Genomic DNA, 16,852 nt, shown 5'->3' on the forward strand with positions numbered 1-16,852 from the left:
CTTAACAGGCATTTATACCTGTAGTGTACCAAATGGTAGTGCGTACATCACTACATTCCAGCGTGCATTTAGTGCTGGTAGTACACATTCAGCATGCAGAGGTGGGAGCGGAACCTAACACAGAATGCGATACTAAACTCCCCGGATGGCATGAGGGCACCTCGCCAACTTTGGTTAAGTGGTGCGTTACCTCTGCAGTAAAACGGTAAATTAAACAAGAAAATCACAAGTAAAGAGTGGGAAGGGCAGACAGGAGAGGAGATCGACTCCATGTGAAAGTTCAACATTTATGGGTTTGGGTAGGGAGCAAACAAAAGTAAAATATCGATTGTGCAGATTTGTGAAAAGTATCTGATGAGACAAACCACTTATAATTTGTTGAGATCCGGAACGATTTAACTTATTACAAGTTATAAATTACTGTTCAAAGACCCGAGGCAAAGAAAGAAATATTCATAATGCACAAAATTTCTGCGCACCTAATCTTTCTGACATAAAGTGTAATTTGTGCACTCGAGGTCACTCTCAGCCAACCACATTCAGGCTTCTAGTCCCAGACTGCCCCAAATTATAATTTTTTTTACAGTAAATTAAACGTCTGTAAATTCACGATGTCCATGAATATAGCAAAGTAAATCTGACATTTTAGTTTCCAGCCTGTCCCACATAGAAGTTAGCCAAGAGTCTGATGAGAGAAAGTTCAATCTGAAGTTTGACGACAGTCTGGAAAAGGGTCTTGAATTATTGAGGCAAAAGTTAATTCAAGCTCAGAATATTTAAACAGGTGACTACACTGACAGCATGATCATTTAGAAAAGGAACCCAGGGAATGTAAGGATATTTCACTTAAGACTTAAGAAAAGAGCGTATAGTTTAGTGAAATCACAGAAATTAGTTTAAACTGGGGGGGATTTTCATCTAGTGATGGAGACATAGAGAATTCAGCATGTCCTCATTTGTAAGAAGTACATTGTTTGTTGGGAACACAACAGATGTAATTTGGTGGTTGTGGTGGTGGGAGGGAGGAAATCAATATTAATCGCAACAATTTCAGACAAGACAATAACTCAAGTCACTGGTCTTCTTTCATTCTTTTTTTGAATGCATTTCCCACAAATTCTGGTTGTGTCATTGATCAGTCTCATTTATTCTGTTTATCACCGATAGGTGAATGTTAAGTACTGCATTAAAGTTTATATACCGTCTGAGTATTGGGGATAAGAGGCTTAATCTATCCTTGTGCCAATGTATCCAGAAAACAGCATTGCTGGGGCAATACTAAAATCAGCTGGATCCTCAATGGTTTACCAATTTCTCTAAAATAAAACATATTTAATGAATCATTGCTCCTTTATCTATAACAAATTTTAAATTCAACATGCATGTGTATACACTGAACAGCATAGCAAGGCCACTTGCGTTACCTAGACTGTGTCCTGCCACTGAGACGCCCCCTTTGAAATCAGGATTTCGACTTAAGAAGAGAGCATATAGCCGATTGATTTCTGCAATCACTTTATCCACTATGGTCTGACAGTACGTAGGGCTGTTGTAGAAGAATATATCCAACAAAGTCTCATTGGTAAAATGGCGCAAGCGGCCTATACTTGGTAATGTGATTTTCTTGATACGCCTGGAATAATAGGGGAGAAAACACAATGCAAGTCAAACAAAGCTCTGAACAATTTGACAGATATAAACCTAAAATTTAAATTGGAGCCAGTTTTGATAAAGCTAATGCATAAATAAATATTATTATATAATGCATAAAGTCACTTAAGCTGCACTGATTCAACCTGTACTCAATTATCTCAAAGGACAGTAGTTTGGGCAAGTCAGCATTCTTTTCATTCCTGGATGCTGTAAACATCACCATTGGGTACACAGTTTATATTGAACAAATATTACATTTTAAAGCCACAAAATGCACAGAACCAGCATTAACAGCATCATATTTTTAGTTCAGAATAGGAATTTGGTGAATTTACAAAGGGATACTTGTGAAGGATTGGGGCAAACAATGCTTTTGCTGCCATCTCATGTCAAACAATCATTGCTGATCTCAATGCAAAGAACAATTCAGAAGATGTCCTGAGAATTGTTTTATATTGCAAAGCACATATTGAAGTGCCTTTGGATCTGACAACCCCAAAGCTGTAAGCAAATAATTCCTGCACAGAGAAACCAGAATGTAGCATTCCATTAGTATATTAAGAATGCTTAGATAAATACAATAAAAGTCAGAATACATTTAACAAAATTCCTATATTGTAGTCCACTTCTGGAAATGTCAATAAATACAACACATTTATTTTGATAACAAGTGGAGATTTACCTATCTACTCCAGTGGCATCTCCATGAAGAGCACTGTGCCAATGAACAGGAAGAAATTCAACTCGAGTGAGTTTTTGCTGATCCACTGCTTTCTTAAAATGTGTGCGCAGTAGTTTCAGAGAAACGGTTCTGAACTCATCGACTGGAAAAACAATGCACAATATTCAGAGTCTGCTCAGAGTCCAATGATTTTCTCAAATAGATCCAATACAAAAACAATTACACAGAATTTATGACTTTGCTGCATGCAAATAATCTTAAGCCAGCACAATCAAGTCTTCCGTGTCACCAAGGAAGTGGCGGAAGTGGAATACTATGGAATTTTACACAAAATTACAGACTTGGGAATAATGCAATGGAGGTACCTTTTCCATTTGCACTGAATAGCAGACAAAACTTAACTGTATTGTGACATTTGCATAACTAAGTTTAAATCTTTAAAATATCAATTTCTTCAATTAGATAAAATACAGGATTTAACACTTAACTATTGTGCAACAGGAAGTCAATCAAAGATTATTCTAATGGGTAGCAGTCATCTGCTCAGTATAAACTGTAAATGGCTGCAAATACAACTATGCTGTATCATTCTAGCTCCTGAGGCAAACTGAAAGAAACTAACAGAGATAAAAGAGGGTACACAACAGAAATATTTTTAACACTATACACACATTCACTCGTACAATTTATAATAAATGGACGCAATTTTTCCATGGTGTCTGATCCAACAATCCTCCAAATAAATCATCCATCTCATTGCTGTTAGCTCAGTGCATTTGACAGCAACCTTGTGAAACTTTATTTTAATGTTAGACGCTGTATCTATAACACGTCCCCCGCGTTGACCGGCCCACCATTGGCGGGAGTGCCTTCAGCCATTCTGCCCCCACCCTCTGGAACTCCATCTCACAGTCCATCCGCCTCGCTTCTTCCCTTGCCTCCGTCAATACCCGTTTCATTACTCTCCTCTTTGACCGTACCTTCAATCACCCTCCTTCTCCGCTCTGCCCTGCCCTCCACCCTCCCCCAATCCTGACGTGAGAGGCGCAATACAGATGTCATTTGTTGTTTATCGAAACGCAAGAATTATTAATAACGGGATAAACACTTACGAGGAGGAACGGTTGACAGTTGGCTTTATTTAGTCAATTCAAACATTCACTCTTCGATCATATTTATATTTTTATCCAGAATTTTCAGACAAAACCCTAATTATTTTCAAGGGAATTTACAAGTTGTTATTATACCATTCAAATCTTGTATGTCCACAGTGCCACCAAATGGCCGAAATGTGGTACTACAATTAGAAGTTGTCTTCCAAAGGCTTCCTTCACAAATACCTCTGGATAAACAGATCACTCAACAGATTAACTTCCCAGCCTAATGAAGATCAGACACTGAATAATAAACTAGGCTGTTAGACAAGATGTCAAAGATATGCTGTGGTTCAATTTTACTTGCCTATCAAAACATCAAATTGTAAGTTTCTCCGCAAAATCAATACTGTACATCAAACATTTCTCCTTGAAACAAGTTCCAAGAATCCACTTTCGCTCCATTTTACTTTGAGAAGTTGAAAGGCATTTGGAACATTATCCTTTCACCTCTCAACGTTGCCAAAACCTATCGCCCAAATGATGGGCAAATGTAGCATTTGTAAATTGGTCAACATTTTCAATAAAAGCACTAAACTGCATTTCCACTGAGGCAACTGGGTTGAAATTCCCAGAATCTTCGCTTTATCAAATTTAACAGCAGAGCTGATTGCAAAATGAAATCGCTTGTATCGACAGAGCCCTCTTGTGGTTAAGATACCAACGCCATCGGAAATTTCCATGAATGTCATCACGTTAATACAACTCAAAACACTAATCTACACGGTGCAAAAAAATTATGACTAACTTGGCTCAAGGTTCATAATTGGCCATAAAACACATTTTTAACTTAAGCCATTAGAACTGAGGTGCTTGAGGATTAATTTTTATTTCAATTGAAGCAATTTTTTTTAAAACAAAAACTCCTATTGCTCAATATTTTATATGAATTTCATTAGAGAAGCTCATGTAACTTTTTTGGATTGATCACCTGGACTCCAAAGAAATGCTCTGTATGGTCCTTCAGCCACATCTCATTGTGGTTCTTATTAGTCGGGGTTCAATATATTCCAGGAACAGACCAGCTGGCTCTTTGGCTGTGCTGTCAAGGCACTGCCATGGATCAGAGTAAAACAACGCGTAATAAAGCATGAGGAATGATCAGTTTGACAATAGCCTTACCACATTCAACAATGCTCCTGAAGCGCAGGTCACACACGGGTCCGATTCCATGTGCCATGAAAACCACATGATCGACTTGAGCCAGCTCACCTGGGGGGTGGGAAAGAGACAGAGAAGGCTAAGCCACAGATTTACAATTGCCTTGCCTAATAACCCCATAGCTATTCAGGTGCGACATAAGAACATTAGAACATTGTTAGAATAGTCAAAACTCTTCAAGGATCTAGATACCGTTTTTATTAAAGTATGTTCTTTCCTCTATGCACCACCCCCAGCAAACTATTTAACCCAGGAAATCTGTCACACCTGCCACTGTCCCAGCAGAGATCAGCACAAGATGGATTCAAACCTGGGATCTTCAGAATCAAACCAGTGGTGCAATGTAGTAAAGGTCAGCTGAATGATCAGACAGGTACCTTCAGGAATCTCATCGTGATCAGCATCGATCCCTCGCTTGACAACTCTTGGCCTCGTCTGCCCATCCTGTGTCATTCCCCATTCATCTGACATCGAGGAAGACTGGTACTGAACTATCACCTGGAAGCAATTGTATCAATCCATGACCTGGTTTGATTTAATTATAGCTTTTTACCTCTTCCCCCCCCCACAGGTTAGAGATAAATACTAGTGTACACTTCATCAGCCTGGATGATTGTTGGCAGGCTGTTTGACTGTGTGAGCTTCATGCCCAAACCTGATCCTGCCCTCACCTGATATTCAGTATAAAGTAGGGGTCACTGGATAGAAACCAGCAGGGGTAAACAAAGCTGATTTTTCTTTTCTGTAGCCCAGGGACACAGAAGCAATTACAGCATGCCAATGTAGAACAGCAAACACAGCGCAATTCAGTAGTCAATGCCTGGGTGGGTACGGTTTAGTTCCAACACACAGTGCCTTTCCTATGTGAGCCATCCAAGAGTTGTTGACTTTTTCAAATTGTATTATTACTAATAAGATTGGAAGGCAGATATGCATGCAGTAGAAGACAAATGCATTAGGGGAAATGGGATGTATAAAGTAATGCATGTCGAAACAATCCCTTGTAAAAGTACAGCTCAACAGAAACCTTTGCAACTTTCTCCCCTTTATTTGAAAGCGCACTGGTACCTCATCCAAATCCTCTTTCTTTACCGTTGAGCCTGAACAGTTTTTAGCGTTGTCAAGCTATTCTACAGTGGGAAGGTAGCACCCACAGATCATCTTTCCATAGTTGTTCAGCTACCAAGATTAACACGCCACAAAAGCATCCAGTTAATTATGTGGGGAATTGAAGTCGCCATTCCCTCTTGCTGAACAAATGCAGAGATCTTTTACTTTAATAATAATCCTTGCATTTGATATAGCGCTTTTCACGTCTTCGAGACGTCTCAAAGCGCTTCACAGGATATACTGTAAAGTGAATTGACTGTATATTTGTGGGCGAAACATGGCAGCCAATTGCGCACAGCAGTGTCATGGGTTGAAGTGACCAATTTTATTATTTTTTTTTCTTGAGGGATTATTATCAGGCGTTTGGAGTAAGGAAACCTGCTCAAGGTCTCTCGCTTGCGAGGCGACTGCTGTAACCACTGAGCTACAGGACTCCTCATGGTTAATGAGCAAGAATGCGTGTGATTTATGCAGACTGTACCTTGGGGTTGTGCATAACAATGGTTTCTCCACTTGGGAACTCTAGTTTTCTGTGCCACTGGTTGCTGGTTACGGTTTTTTTATATTCCGCCTGCAAACAAAACAGAAACAGATGTGAGGATATTCCCCAGTGCTTTCAGCTGGCTTTCCCCTGCATTCCAAAGTTACTTCAGGTGTAGATTGTGAATATTTACTCTTTTTCTCACTCGCTTTAATTTTAGTACAAATTTTAAAGTGACAGATTTTTCACTAAAGCATTTATGAAATATCCTCCCAATAAAACACAATCCAACATTGTTTAATCTCATAGGTTAAATATTAATTGTAAAGGAAACACAGTGCTTGAATATATGAACGTGGTATAGCAGTGTATTCTGTGGGTATCAATACTATTTCTACAACAACAACAAGATTCCGTTTATAGAGCGCCTTTCACGTCGGGAGGACGTCCCAAGGCGCTGTACAGTTGGGTCAGGACCCAAGCAGTGGGGGAAATGGTCAGGGTGAGAGCGAGGAGGGGGTAGAGAGTCGAGAGGGGAGCTGAAGGCACGGTCAAAGAGAAATGAAAATAAAACTACACACGAAAATATCAATTCCTTAGACTCGGCTACTCATCTGAAAGGCTAGCTTGCGTTTAGAAAATGTCTCAAGTATCAAAAAGATGGAAAGGATTGGGAGTTTTTGCCGCAAATTGCTACATTAACAGCATCAATCAAATGCCCCACTAAACGTGTGTTTTGGCCCGATATCAACAATAGCTTTCAAAAGGAAATTGAACAAATATTTGAAATAGAGAAATATTGAGGAATATAAGAAAATGGCAGGGTAATGGGTGGCTCTTTCGGAGAGCTGGCACAGATATGATGGGAAAACTGATCTTGTGTGTTGGAAATTCTCATTCTGCAAACAGGATGATCGAAAGCAACCTGCATTGTGCAACCTGCATTAAAGTGACACCATTGCATAAGCTGCGAGATGACGGCAGACACATTATGCATGCACAAAACGTTTATTTTAAACATTTACTGAAGGTAAACGTCAAATAGTTCTGCAACTCAGTGAATTGCTGATTTAATCGCTAACCAGACAACGGAATGGTTTAGCGTTGGTACAACTCGGTACTTGAATGACATCCTTCCATATTCCACGATGGCATTTATAGCAAGGTTGCACATAAACAAAAAAAATCAGCAGGATCCGAAAACTTCAGATTTGCTCATTTTCTCCCATCCTACAATCATTGGGGATCTTTCACTTGAACACCAATGTTAAAACAGAATAATTTAGAATTAGTTGCTGATATCAAACATCAAATTACCCAACAGTAATTACAGAGAAGTCAGAATTGGAAAGATTCATTTAAAATGCATTAATGTATACTGTATTCAAAAAATCCCATTGATTGGATAGAAGTACGGTATTGCTAACCTACATTTTACCAGGTAGGAATTCTGTGACTCATTAAAAACTAGACAATAAAGGATTATTTAGACAATAGATTATTTAGACAATTTTATTCCTAATGCCAAGGGATAAGTACCAATCAATCCATTAACATACAAGATATTAGGTGTTATCAATGGTTCAATCAATTCCCCAACTCAAAACTTGCAACCATTTGTGAACCTACAATTTTATTTTGAAACTTTACAGGGTTCTGTACCTCTAATTTCTCACTGAATTCCTCGGAGTAAGGAATAAATCTGCTGTCCGAGTCCCCCTTGTAAAACCAAGTGCATCGCCTCACTTCAGAATCTTCTTCTTCCCAATACACCGCACGTCTCATGCGATCGTACAGACGAACATCATAGCGACCGCCATCAGTACATACAACAACATTCTCTGGGTCCAGTTGTACTAGAAATTGCAATGCAAAAATGTTTGCTTAACATTTGTACTGAAAAGCTGACTGAAAGGTCACAGCAAATGGATGTGCGAGGAGGAAATCATTCTCCTACCAAATAAACTAAAGCAACAGTTAATCAATATTTTTATAAAAAAGCAACACGTAGGTGAAAAATAATTAACTGGCGAGGCTGCTTAATCAGAAATTTCTCTTCACCAAATAACTTCAACGGTGATGTGAAGTGATTTGAGAAGAATGCAAAGTGTGACAAAGGGATACAAGGATATATCAGAGTATAGGAGGGGTGGAGAATTGAGTAGAGTATGAACACCAACTAACTCACTGCGTGAATGACCTATTTTCGTGCTGTATCATTCTGTGCAGTTCTAAACCTCATGCTGAGAAACCGTGCGTGATATTTCTGAAGGGAATCTGCAGAATGTATCAACAATAGAGCTGCCTGGATTTCCATATGAAAACTATCAGGAATCTAGTTTAAAGTTGAGCCTAAACAGAATTAATCAAGGCTCCATTGTCGGCACCCTCTGTGGCTCGCAGAGATAGGAGTTGGATTCCCTTGTGGTATGTTCCTGCCACAATGAAGCAAATAACCTCCCAGGATGTCAGGAATGCCGATGAAGCACAACTCCTCAATCAATTAATTATCAATGTGGTAGAAATTATGCACAATAATGTTATTGAGAGAATAAATTGGACACAAAAATATACACACACATCCATTGAAAAGTGTACATTATTGGGCAACTTTACAGTAACTCCTGTGAAGCGCTTTGAGATGCCCTCCTGAATTGAAGATGCGATATCAAATGCAAGGATTATTATTATGTATCTAAAACTGAAAAACCATCTCGCTCGGCCCCTAACTAAGTTATGATAAATTAAGACAAAACCAATGTGAAAGCAGAAGAATGTTGCCTTCAAATCTGGTTTGGTAATCTCTCCCACCCCCATCACATTTCCCATGCTTCAATTCTCTTTTCTGAGTCTTCCAACCCGCCTACCTCTAACTCCTTGCCAAGATAATAATAATTCTCACATTTGACGCCTTATCACGTCTTCAAGATGTCCCAAAGCATTTCACAGAATATACTGTAAAGTGTAGTGACTGGATATTTTGTGGGCGAAACACAAGCAGCCAATTGCGCACAGCACTGTCTCACAAACAGTCATGGATGGACTGTACTGTGCAAGCAGAACATCTCACTTTAACCGACGCAGAAGGAGGCACTCTGCCTCAGGAGGGATCAGACTCCAGGGATGTACCTTTGTTTTGTGCCATACATGGATTCTAATCTCTATATACTGTTTTCTGTGGTCAGCTTTTGTTTCATATACAGTATTGATCCCATTGTTAATGGCACAAATGAACAATTGCAACGCTTACAATGAAGATTGAAGTAGAAAGATAACATGCTGTGGCAGCAATCAGCCAGACCAGGCTGCAGCACGGGACAATCGCACAACATTATACTGGTTAAATTGCTGCTTATTAGCAATCCTATCACTCAGGGAATTCACAGTGATTGAGTTAGAGTCCCAAAATACAACATTTGAAATACAATTAATATAATATCAATATTGGTTAACTATTAAAATGCTGCATTTTCAATCAGTGCTGAAAAAATAAAAACACAAAATTGCATTCAATTTCCAAAATTACTCAGCAATTAGTCAAAGCTTTAACATATTATACGATTGTTATTATATATTAATTTTGATGTTACAAATGCATTGGAGCACAATTCTTTTGGAATAGAAGATTCCACTTCGGAATACGAGTTTTAATATGATACAGTATATACAATATGTAAAGTGTGCTAAAGTGGTTTCTATTTTCCAAAAATATAAAAGTACAAGAGTCAGTTAACATCAAAACAATATATTTCTGGCAAAGGACAAGACGTAAGATATTAAACAATCTTAAACATAGATATGTTTAAAAAGTCATCCAATAATAATAATCTTGCATTTGATATAGCACTTTATCACATCGTTGAGACGTCCTAAGGCGCTTCACAGAATATATTGACTGTGTATTTGTGGGTGAAACGTGGTAACCAATTGCACACAGCAATGGCCCACAAACAGTCTAGGATTGAGTGACCAAATCAATCTCAGCCACAGGGACTAGCCTTGGGCAAGCAGATGGGAAGGGGGCAGGAAAAGAGAGGGAAGAAGAGACACGGCTTCCACTCTTGATCACAACCCAGCATTCTCTTCTAGAAGGTGTGCATGTGACCAACAGGTGATGTGGGCCAGACATGTCTGCAATTCTTCCATTACTCAAATAGGGAGGTAGGAACAGATCTTCCTGAACCATACGCCAGCATGAGCTGGCTCTCTCAGGAGGGTAATCAAAGCACTAACAGAAACTATTAATGCAAACATTCATTCTGCAAATGGGAAAAATGTCACTTACCATGCATTATCAAATACATGTGACAATGACATTAGAATCCTAGAAGAGATTTATTCTGTTCACAGTAGGTGCACTTTTTTAAGTTGCAGCAGTCTGACAGCCAAAATTGGGAAGCAGAAGTCACTTATAATGGTGCTAAAAGGATCTTGAAATGACATGTTTTTCTACTTACCAGAATTGAAAACTTCCTCCAGTTTCGTTGTGTCCAGAAAACTGAACGGCATCCAGACTGGTTTACATTCTACCAACTTGCAGAAGAACCAGTGCGGTCGAACAGCTTCATAAATGTTATAGGGCAAACTGAGCAATGGTTGTATTGCTGAAGATATGGGTTTAGAAACGGGGGTCAGAGCCATGCTCTCCCCTATAGGTGGCTGGAAAAAGAGATGCACCAATTATTATTTCTGAAAGAACACACAATAGGCAATTGTGAAATTGAATCATTCAAAACAAAACTCCAACAACAACTTACATTCACAACAACAACAAAGCTACATTCGTAAAGCGCCTTTCACGTCGGGAGAATGTCCCGAGGGACTAGACAGACAGAGTTATGGACCCAAGCTGGGAGTCGTGGAGTGTGGAGGGCAGTGGTGGAAGCAGGGAGATCGAAAACATGGTCAAAGAGGAGGGTCTTGAGATGGGTCTTGAAGGTGGCAAGGGAGGGGGCAAGGCGGACGGACTGCAGCATGGAGTTCCAGAGGGTGGAGGCAAGTGGCAGAAGGCCCACCTGCCAATAGAGGGGTGAGTGAGGCAGGGGATGTGAAGCAGACCGGAGTCTCAGAGTGCTTAACTAACCAATTTAGCTTAATTAATGTAAAACAATGCTACTTCCCAGAAAACTAAACTATTGTGAAAAAATAGTCAGCTTGGCAAAAATCTAGTGCCATGGAACAAAATATTCCTTCCACTCGTCAAACTTTTTTTTGTGTATATAACACAGCAGTACAACACTTTTTAGAATGAAGATATTTGGCTGCAATGGCATAGGAGAGGGCTCGTTGAATGAAATTCTTTATTTCAACTCTTTATAAGAAAACAATAAATTCAGGTCCATGAATTTTATGACAAAGGAAACTAAATTCAAAATGATACTAACAAATAGATTGCATTTTTAATTTGGGGCAGATTATTTTACACTGTAACAGAAATTCAGTTAGCACAACACACATGTACTCTATGGTAATTTAGGAGATAGCAGCTTGACCTACCTGTGGCAAGGAATGTGGTGGAGAGTGATACATTTGAGTGGGTGCTGCAGAAGGGTGATGGGGAGGCATCTGCTGGTGAGCTTGACCTTGTTGAAACTGAGGTGGGGCAATGTATGGGTTAGCTCGGTTACTCTGTGGATTTTGCCGATAAGGGTTATAACTCTGCTGGGTCTGAACGGGAGGAGGAGATGTGAAGGGAGTCGGTGGGGGGATCCCAGGTTGAGCATTCTGGTGAGTTGTGCTAGGATACTGTGAAGCCAAGGGACTTGCGTAACCTGGCTGAGAATGTGGAGCTTGAAATGCAAAAGGATCATGCCCAGATTGGGTGGTCGAGGCAAGACCAACTGCTGCTGGAGGCTTTGAGAACGAAGTTGTCGCTGCTTGTGATGTTGTCGTTGTGAAAGAGGGGCTTCCGATATTTGCAAAAGGATCATTGTTACTTATCGCCTGGGAAAAATAGCTGAATGTTGGTGGCTGGTTGCTAGGAGCAGAAGTCTGGCCCAGAAAACTATCCTCTTCACCAACATCTGTTGATTCATCTGCTGTAAAACAAATCAGCAAGACAGATAATGGACTGAATAACTTTATTGAAAGAAAACAATGTTTACTGGAAGATATATTGTAAAGTGGAATGACTATTGCTTGAGGGAACATGGCAATCAATTTGCAGATAGTAATGTCCCCCGAAAACAGCCTCCGGGACACTGCCCCGAGTGAAGGGCGCTCTATAAATGCAAGTTGTTGCTGTGTAAAGTGATTGACCAATTTTATCTATTGGCTAGGACACCAGAAGAAAGTCCCTTCTCTTTGAGTATTAGTCTGAAATCTTTAACTTCGACCTGAACAGCTGGCTGGGACCTCGGTTTGACGCCTCATCAGACGACAAGTATCTCCAACATTGCAGCACATCACACACCCAACACTGCACTGAAGTATCAACATAGGCTGTGAACCAAAGTCCTGAGTAGAGCAAAAATCCACCATCTTCTCACTCAGAGGCGATAGTCCTCCCAACTGAGCCAGACTGACACACACTTGAATTATCCCCAAAAATGTATGATAAATTTTATGCTAGTTATTCAGTGTTATACTTTTAATGTTACTTTGATGTGGTGTTCACAGTTATAAGAAAATTCCCCTCAATGCTACTGATATAATGATTTAATTGTACACAACTTTCCTACCTGCACAGGCAGAGAGGAGAATAATGGTAGGGAGAGGGAAGTACAATTGTGCCAGACTCTCCTTCACAACTCATATTTGCTTATGACTAGTTTTCAAAAACATACACTGTGCATATCTCTGCATATAAACCCAACATCATAAAGAACACAAAACCACAGGATCAAGAAAGCCCTTCAGCATATTTGAATTCATCCTTCAAGAAAATCCACCTTCCTCCATCCATTACAGCATCAAGCTGTTTTCTAAATTAATGGGTACAATGCGTTCACATGTTTGCCGTGTACACAGGGGCGATCCCAATTGTGTTAAAAAGGAGTGTCACAAAAATGTGTGCACATCCTGTGTATCGTGAACCTGTCCCCACTCCCCATAAAGGAGGGGGGCACAAGACCGACCTTGCAACTGCACCCTGTAAAAGGCGCAGAACCTCGAAGTGTGGAAGCCTTGGTCCCTCCACCAGTGTGAAGTGTGCAGAGGCAACCTCCCCGGCACAAGGGGCTGTTGCGTCCTGTAATGGGATAATAATGAGCTGCCTTTTTCTTTCGGAACGGTTTCCTTGAGATAAGTGTGCATATATATTCTATCTACAAATAAATACAGTATATACTTTGTTTTAAAAAAATCTAGCTGTTTTCTAAACGAATCCAACATCGAGGGCTCCACAACATTCTCCCAAAGTGAAAGGCACTACATCAAATACAAGGAGGATTATTGTATTCAAGGAGGTTCATTATATTATACACAGAGGATCAGCCACATTGTTCTCCTACATACTCTCTCTAGGGCCTCAACAGACCTCCTAAGTTGTGGCCTGGGATGGTGTTTGTCCTGCAGGTTGTCCATGCAAAGCTCGATTCCGGGGGCCCTTACCTTAGGTCCCTGGGCAACAAAACTTAGGGGTTGGATATCCGGACCCAGCGGCATGCCTATTGGCTGGAGGTCAGCTGGTGAGGGCCTGATCACGTAGGTTAGGTTGGTGGAAGGGGATTTCAATGAGTTTCACAATGGTTAGGGCCCCCTTGCTGTCTAGGCCCTGTGAACAGCATGTGCCTAAAGCCCTAGTGGTTGTAGCGGCACACATTGTATACAATACTCCAGGTACATCATTACCTGAGGACACTACAGTTGGATTATGACTTCTGGGGAACTGGAAGATTTATAATAATAATCCTTGCATATGATATAGCGCCTTTTAACGTTATTGAGATGTCTAAAAACACTTCACAGAATATACTGTAAATTGAATTGACTGTATATTTTATGGGTGAAACGTGGTAGCCTATTGCGCACAGCAGTGTCCCACAAACAGTAGTCAAGTAGCGGGCTCCAGCCTGCTTCATGTCCTCCACCTCGCCTGCTCCACCATTTGCAGACAAGCCTTTAGCCACTCTGCCCACTCCCTTCTAGAACTCCATCCTGCAGGCCCTCTGCCTCGCACTCTCCTATGCCTCCTTCAAGACGCATCTCAAGACCCTCCTCTTCGACCATGCCTTTGATCACTCTCGTTCCCCCCCGCCGCCCTCCACCCTCTCCAATCTCAACCCCAGCTCAGGTCCGAAACACTGACTGTCCAATGCCTTGGGACGTTCTCCCGACGTGAAAGGCGCTACGTACAAAGGTAATTTTGTTTTTAACAAAAACAGAAGTGGCTGGGAACACTCAGCAGGTCAGGCAGCATCTATGGAGAAAAGAAAGTGAGTCAACTGAGTTTTGACGAAGGGCCGTGGACCCAAAACGTTGACTCACTTTCCTCTCTCCATAGATGCTGCCTGACCTGCTGAGTGTTCCCAGCCACTTCTGTTTTTGTTTTCAGATTTTCAGCATCTACAGTATTTTGTGTTTTGGTAATTTTGTTGTTGTTGTTTTGATATGGTGAGCAATGACTTTGAGTCAATCAACACTCCAAGTTCTTTCAGCTTCCACTTCGAGATGTTCTTTCGTATCCACAGAGTATACATTCCTCCTATTTTTAAAATGTTATATGCAGTATTGTTCGTCTTACATGACCTATATAAACTGATACAGTATGAATTATATAAAATAACTCACTGGTTTATTGAAAGAAATAGTTTAGTTGAAACAAATGCTCTGATTTTACAGCTTCTAAAAAAATTTGCATGAAAGACAGCCCACTTTTTCCAGTTACACTAATCACGTGCTCTAACCCTCAACTTATTTGCAACGTTTAGACTGATTTTCTGCAGTCATCTTATTTTTAAAAAAAATAACAATCAGATTTCTAATACATTAGTCATTAAAAATAAAGGGAAATCTGGCTCTGACAACTGAATGGCTGAGATTTTTTGTTTAAAATGCAGTAAAACTAACCAACTAGTGAAAAATTAAGCCTTTTTTAAAAAGCGCAGAAACACCCCACAAAACTTGTTTGTTTGCTTGTTCTTTTTATACACACAGCATCAATACGAGCAGATCACACATTTCGCCCAGAAAAACACTGTCAAATCACTCTACAGTATATTCTGTGAAGCGCTTCGGGACGTCTCCGCAATGTGATACGGCGCTCTATCAAATGCCCGGATTCTTCCTCATTATTAAAAATATAATTTGTTAAAAACCTTACGCGAGAAACAACTAGACCATCAGACCGGAGACCAGAATAACTCACTCCCTTCCCCTCTCCCCCCTATATAAAAAATGTATAACTTTGGTCTCCAGGTCTATAATAATTTGGCCACTCGACCCACGGCTGTTTGTGGGACACAACTGTGCGCAATTGGCCGCCACGTCTCGTCCACAACACCCACGGCCGTTTCACTTTGGCAGCCAATTCCAGTACGTTCTGTGAAGCGCTTTGGGACGTCTCGAAGACGTGCTAAGGCGCTGCATCGAACGCCAGGATTATTACTTTTATCATTGTATATTATAATCCCTCGAGCGGATGCTTCCAGGGGTCTCCAACTCAACCATCACCGTCCCGAGCGGCGTAAAGCCTACGGACACCCCCACCCCACACGCACACGCGCGCGGCTGCGCCTGCAACAAATAATAATAATAATAATCCTTGCATTTGATACAGCGCCTCGGCACGTCTTCCGAGACGTCTCGAAGCGCTTCACGGGATACGCCGGTCAAGCCAACCGCCCGCACCTCCTGCGGAGCGAAACGGGGCAGCCCCCACCGCCCACAGCGCTGACCCCGCGGAGCGGTCGGGGATTGAAGTGAGACCCCCCCATTCATTGTTAGGTTTCTGAAGGAATTATGACTGAGAGAGAGAGGGAGAGAGAGGGAGAGAGAGAGAGAGGGAGAGAGAAAGGGAGAGATGGAGGGGATGGCAGTTTGAGGAGGGAATACGAGAGGTTTCCCCCCCGACCCCACCCCACGCCCCCACCCTCTTGGGAGGCAGGTCCCCGGGGTCTGAGGAGAAAGTGGAGGGGAGAGGCCGAGGAGAGAGAGAGAGAGAGAGAGAGAGAGAGACCCGCCATCCCCGGATACCCACCGGCTGAGAGGAGAGACGTGTCCGCCGGCGCCGCCGCCGCCTGACTGACGGGGATGAAGGGCACGGGGAAGCTGAAGTCGGTGTCGGAGGAGAAGAGCAGGTTGGTGTTGGGCTTCTTTTCGGCGGCCATGATTTTCGATCCGCCGCTGTGATTATTGACGAGCGATCGATCGATCGATTGATCGATTTGCCCCTCAAACCACCGCCGCCGTCGTCGCCGCCGTTTCTCCTGTGGGTGTGCCGGTCGGTCGGTCGGTCGGTCCAGGCCGCAGGAGGCCCCCCCTCTCTCCCTCTCTCTCTCCCCCCCTCCACCCCTCGCGAGCTCGGCTTTTTTTTTAACACGTCGCCAAAGCGGCTCCGCGAAGCCCCCGCTCAGGTCCGGCTCGCGCACGCGCACGCGCGCGCGCGCGGTGGTGGGTGGGTATATGGGGGGGGCGGGGCGGGGCGGGGCGGGGGAGAGGTCACTCGCTCGC

The 16,852-nt window shown here is 41.9% G+C and overlaps 1 protein-coding gene across 2 annotated transcripts in view; it reads right to left on the reverse strand.

The window, feature by feature from the left end:
* The window catches only part of LOC103185422 (SEC23 interacting protein), a 60,070-nt gene extending 43,434 nt beyond the window's left edge, over positions 1 to 16,636 (reverse strand). The window contains exons 1-9 of one of the 2 annotated variants that reach the window (XM_042336676.1): positions 16,380 to 16,636; positions 11,738 to 12,276; positions 10,699 to 10,900; positions 7,904 to 8,097; positions 6,242 to 6,331; positions 5,028 to 5,148; positions 4,612 to 4,701; positions 2,336 to 2,477; positions 1,425 to 1,633 (exon numbers count right to left, since the gene is read on the reverse strand). In XM_042336676.1, coding sequence (XP_042192610.1) covers positions 1,425 to 1,633; positions 2,336 to 2,477; positions 4,612 to 4,701; positions 5,028 to 5,148; positions 6,242 to 6,331; positions 7,904 to 8,097; positions 10,699 to 10,900; positions 11,738 to 12,276; positions 16,380 to 16,509 — 1,717 coding nt within the window. In that variant the 5' untranslated portion in view covers positions 16,510 to 16,636. Of the gene's footprint in view, positions 1 to 1,424; positions 1,634 to 2,335; positions 2,478 to 4,611; positions 4,702 to 5,027; positions 5,149 to 6,241; positions 6,332 to 7,903; positions 8,098 to 10,698; positions 10,901 to 11,737; positions 12,280 to 16,379 lie in introns of both variants that reach the window. The other variant, XM_042336675.1, reaches the window with a different exon arrangement.
* Between the last annotated feature and the right edge of the window lie 216 nt (positions 16,637 to 16,852).

The sequence above is a fragment of the Callorhinchus milii genome, unplaced genomic scaffold (assembly GCF_018977255.1).
Source record: "Callorhinchus milii isolate IMCB2004 unplaced genomic scaffold, IMCB_Cmil_1.0 Scaffold7, whole genome shotgun sequence".
NCBI classification, from domain to species: domain Eukaryota; kingdom Metazoa; phylum Chordata; class Chondrichthyes; order Chimaeriformes; family Callorhinchidae; genus Callorhinchus; species Callorhinchus milii.